The sequence below is a fragment of the Squalius cephalus genome, assembly GCF_949319135.1.
Source record: "Squalius cephalus genome assembly, chromosome: 18".
NCBI lineage: Eukaryota > Metazoa > Chordata > Actinopteri > Cypriniformes > Leuciscidae > Squalius > Squalius cephalus.
Window position 1 is genome coordinate 18,173,914 of NC_137139.1, and position 4,827 is coordinate 18,178,740.

At 38.2% G+C, this 4,827-nt stretch overlaps 1 protein-coding gene across 3 annotated transcripts; it reads left to right on the forward strand.

Moving 5' to 3' along the window:
* Positions 1-1,403: 1,403 nt before the first annotated feature.
* cox4i2 (cytochrome c oxidase subunit 4I2) lies at positions 1,404-4,760 on the forward strand. 3 transcript variants are annotated; one of them, XM_079848648.1, is made up of 5 exons: positions 1,404-1,707; positions 3,263-3,391; positions 3,622-3,789; positions 4,173-4,304; positions 4,417-4,760. In XM_079848648.1, exons 2-5 carry the CDS (start codon positions 3,292-3,294, stop codon positions 4,548-4,550), a joined length of 534 nt encoding a protein of 177 aa, XP_079704774.1. In that variant the 5' UTR covers positions 1,404-1,707; positions 3,263-3,291; the 3' UTR covers positions 4,551-4,760. The 3 variants fall into 3 exon arrangements, with proteins under 3 accessions (XP_079704774.1, XP_079704773.1, XP_079704772.1); XM_079848646.1 differs by lacking the exon at positions 1,404-1,707 and adding an exon at positions 3,037-3,114; XM_079848647.1 differs by lacking the exons at positions 4,173-4,304; positions 4,417-4,760 and adding an exon at positions 3,933-4,164 and having other exon boundaries at positions 1,568-1,707; positions 3,622-3,857.
* The last annotated feature ends 67 nt before the right edge of the window (positions 4,761-4,827 follow it).

Here is a 4,827-nt window from a genome sequence, read left to right on the forward strand (position 1 = left end):
TGGGGTAAAGTAATAATTACCAGAGCTTCTCTGTGATTTTAGTCCCGTCCAAATGTGCCATCTCAGTAATCATCACGGACAATGTCAGTAAAGATTATGGCGACTTTTACCTTAAGTAAAAAGGTCGGGAAAAATTAGGCTACCTCAGGAATCCCGTGAATAGACCTGCTGTAAATATGTACGTAAATATTTCATTTCGTGTTTAAAAATAGTTTTCCACGGTTTTTCAAGACGCTTGAAAAAGCATTCAGTTGCGTTAGACGCTGGGACAAGTCTGTGGTAAAACTCAAGTGTTTTCCACATACCATTCAGATCAGAAAGAAGATCGAAAGCACTTGTTAGAGGCATGAAACATCTTTTAGCGTTAGGTAATTGGTGCCTATTACCAACACAATCCAATCTGAAATTAATTAATGAATACATTGTTCGACCGGACATAGGCTAACTGTTTTATATAAATATAGGTGATATGTGTTTGCGCACGTGATATCAGTAAGCAACGTAATACGCACATGACGACAGGCGGTTGACGGCAATGCGCCTCGAGTTACTCTTTCCCACTTCTGCTAGTTTTACTGAGATATCTTATCCCGTGCGAATTGGCCATTAGTAGCGTACAGAGTGACGTCCTGTGGTAAAATTACATTACTCCATATACCCTTGTAAAGTTAATCCCGTCCGAAGAGGGCAGATGATGTTGATAGAGATTCAGTTGTATTTAACAGGCATTGAGGCATTGAGCTTGTTAAAATGTGTCACAACAAAAATGTTGCATAAAGCAGAAGAGCATGACACCTGCAGTTATTGCTAACAAATTCTCACTTTACTAAAACACTTATAAATTACAGAAGAAAGCACAATTAAGGACACAATTTTACCATATTTGTTTAATAACATCTTTCTCTATATATCTTTATTTGTGCTGAGGGGTTGAAGGCATGTGCTGGAGCAGATGGATATTTCACAGCAAGGTTGTCCTTATTTGACCTTTAACGTGGACTATTCCTCAAAAAAATTCTGATGTCTTTCTCCATCTTTCACAGCTAGTTGAGCGTTGAAGTATATTCCCATTCGCCAGCTCACTGCCAGACATCTGAAACCCAGATCAGGACTGGACATGAGCCAGATGAACTCCCGCCTCTCTTTCCCCCTCATGTTATCTTCAGGGTTGCTTACATTTCCTGTTCTCTGACAGTTTGATTCCGAGAACTGTAATAATAAATAAAATTGCCTATGGATTCAAAAACAAGTCTTTTGGGGATGAAAACTAAAAACTGCCAAAAAAGTAAAAATAAACAACAACAATCAAAAGGCACAGAGTTTTGGAGATACTAAGAGTTAAACTTCAGCGCTGACGTCCCAGTGAACAGTAAAGTCACATGCTTGTCTCAGATTGTTTACTTGCACAGGCTCTCACAGTTTAAAATCTCTACTAAACTCAATACCTCCCACCTCTCTCTCTCTCTCTCTCTCTCTCTCTCTCTCTCTCTCTCTCTCTCTCTCTCTCTCTCTCTCTCTCTCTCTCTCTCTCTCTCTCTCTCTCTCTCTCTCTCTCTCTCTCTCTCTCTCTCTCTCTCCACCCACCCTGTTTTCATGGTCAGTCTTGAAACAGCCCACACAGTGGGAAAAAGCATAAAACGAAGTGTGCACGTTTTCTTTTTTGCACATTTTTGTGATTTTGTCATCGTCTAGTCTCTCAGGAAAACTGTGAGTACGATGAGGGAACTTTCTAGAAGCAGCAGGGGGAGAAGAACTGAAAAACAGGGGGGGAAATGCATCTGTGCACTTAAAAACTACATTTAACTGTGAAAAATACTTTTCCAACGATGCAATGTTTAAAAATGCTGCAGTAAGACTCTTTATGCTTTGATAGAAATGTATGAATAGGCCAGCTTTCAATAGATATGCAAACAGATGAGTTTAATGCATTTACATAACGACTTGTTTGCTTTTACTCACTGTTGTACATGGTCACACTGTCTGTATTTTTTACAATAGAAACTCACTGTAAAATAAAGATAATTTATAGACGTATAGACATATGAAAATATATTTTAGAGCAAAATACTGCAGATACCTGTCTTTATAAATCACTTGTTAATTTGTGTGAGAGTTCAGAGGGGTCATTGTGAACTGTTGGCTTGAGCTTTTGCCAGTTTCAGCCATTTTAATGACAGCATATTTGTGTCTCTCCCGCTGCACATGGAGGGTGCAGAAAGTTTCAGCTTTGATAATAAAGCATTAAAAAAAGTTGAATCTTTGCACAGATGAATAAAGAATGCTGTATTATAGCATGACCATTTGAATTTTAAATAAAATAGGAAAAAAACATTAAATAACAATAAGGTTCTATTGACTAACATTAACATTCATTTTACTGTAACATTGTTATTTATTATTCTTTGGTATAGTTAGTAAAAATACAACTGTTCATTGTTAGTTCATATTAACTCAGATCAATTAAATAATATTAACATATTTGTTATCTCTTGTCAAGTATTGTAGTTAACTAACAGAACCTTATTGTAAAATGTTACCAATAATTATTATAATGATTTTTATGTGGCTCTGTTCAACCAAACTCCAGACTTCCCACCCAACTGCGTACAAGACTGTGTATCATGAACCTGTGGATGGTGGAGACTTACTGTAATTAACAGCAACAGATGATTATGTGACCAGACTGTACAAGCTGGGATTTGGATTTGATCTAGAGCAGGAGGAACTAAAGCATCATGGAGTTTAAATACCTTTATCGACAGTATATGCAGAATTAAATAGCAAAATGTCCTAAACTCAAGACCTTTCCCTTTACATAGGGCTTTGACAGTACTAAAACTACTGAAGACAGTAGTTAATCCACAAAGATAAGAGTAGTCATACATCAACTAGTCAAGCAACTTTAATAAAATAACAGCCAGCACTAAACAACACCACAATGAACAGAAAGAAATGAAGGGCTTAAATACACAGGCTAATGAACTATAGGTGCAAAACAGGTGTGCTCTAATTAGCAACATACTTAGTAGCCATGACATCTAATGATGGTGGGAATATATAAGAACAAAGACAAGCAAACTAAACGTCCATGAAGAACAATAAAGTGAAACAAAGGTAAAACATGACAAGAATTGAATGTAATACGCAGGCATATGGAAATAGTTAAGAGGATGACATTCAACATGGTTTTAAGAAGATGCAGGTTCCAGCTAATAATGTATAGATCAGTCCATTTGCATTATATTTAACCTCAATCTGCCAGGTGCCGTGGTCTTTCTGAGGGGTTTTGAGATGTTGCACTTGACAGCGAGACGTGTAGGGGGGCTTTTGTCCAGACGGGGAGTGGCTGCATTCAGCGCCAGCAGTGTCAAGATGGCCAGCCACGGGCATGGTAATGTCAAATGTCCTTTTAAAGCCAAAAATATCATAGAAATTTGGAAATAAAAATAAAAAGATGATTGATTTACAACTTTGACTGTCAACTTGTGTAATCAATGAGTGGCCACTGCATCAGTATATATTTATAAAATGCCACTTTCTTCAAGAGATTTCTATTTCACGTCTGAAATGCCTGCAATTTTCTCTCAGTAGTCAATTGATTATTTCTTTCTGTTCTCCCAGGTGATGTGACAGAACAGGCGGACATGTCTGTACCCATGTACTGGGACCGTCTGGACACTCCTCTTCCAGACAAGCCATATCAAGACACCCTCAGTGATGCAGACAAGAGCCTGAAGCAGAAGGAGAAAGGCTCCTGGAATAACCTCTCCAAAGAGGAGAAACTTGCCTGTTGGTATACTTCTTCCTTATTGTCTGTTCTCCTTCTGGTCCTGTGTCTTTTATACTTGTATTCGAAGGTAAACGAATATAGAGAACAAATTTTATGTGACTTTCCATCTGTAGTTTTGTGAGTCCATCTTAAATTCTTGTAGTTGATAGATCAAATCCTGATACGTGACACACCGTGGTTCGTGGTATGTGATGTAAACCCAAGGCTATTGGCTAAAAATCACAAAAGCAAGCCCTTTGATACATCCAACATCAAGATCTGGCCATTTTATTGGGTTATTAAGAGAAGTTTTCCTGAGTGGGCAAAGCACAGTATAGGTAAGATCATGGAGAACAATTAAAATGTTGTATTTTTATTTATCTATTGTGATCCTCAATGGCAGTGTACAGGATGATGTTTAAAGAGTCATTCGCTGAGATGAAGAAACCAACGGGTGAGTGGAAGACTGTGGTGGGTGGCATCTTTTTCTTCATTGGTTTCACTGGCCTGGTTGTTCTGTGGCAAAGGTACTATGGTAAGGGATCATCTTAATTTTTTTGTATTTTTTTTTATTCAATGATTTTTTTTATATTAGGATTAAAATAAGTGATAGGTCTGTTTAGGTTCAACATTTTTTGCTTTCTCAGTGTATCCTCCTCATCCTCGTACCCTTGATGATGAATGGCAGGCCAAGCAGGTGCAGCGGATGCTGGACATGCGGGTGAACCCCGTGGAGGGCTTCTCAGCCAAATGGGACTATGAGAAGGGCCAGTGGAAATAAGTGTAGGGAATGCAGCTGTGAGCGTCACGTCAACCCCTTGCCAATTATCTGCCATTTGTCTCTGGCAGTCTTCATGCCATCCTTTATGCAAACATGAATATTCTCCAATGGGCATCAATGTAAAATATGTATCAGTGAGACCGTCCATAACACTGAGTGAGTCACAAGTGTTAATTCTTGACTAAACCGAAATAAAACCTGAAAGAATAACGTCTTGTGTGTCTTTGTATTCATTCAACAAGAGAAACAGACACATAATAACCACAAGAGAGGTCTT

Coding starts and splice junctions, on each gene's coding strand:
- cox4i2 (XM_079848648.1), top strand. CDS start 3,292: ATGTTGCACTTGACAGCGAGACGTGTAGGGGGGCTTTTGTCCAGACGG. Junction 3,392..3,621: donor GATGGCCAGCCACGGGCATG/GTAATGTCAAAT, acceptor CTGTTCTCCCAG/GTGATGTGACAGAACAGGCG. Junction 4,305..4,416: donor TCTGTGGCAAAGGTACTATG/GTAAGGGATCAT, acceptor TTGCTTTCTCAG/TGTATCCTCCTCATCCTCGT.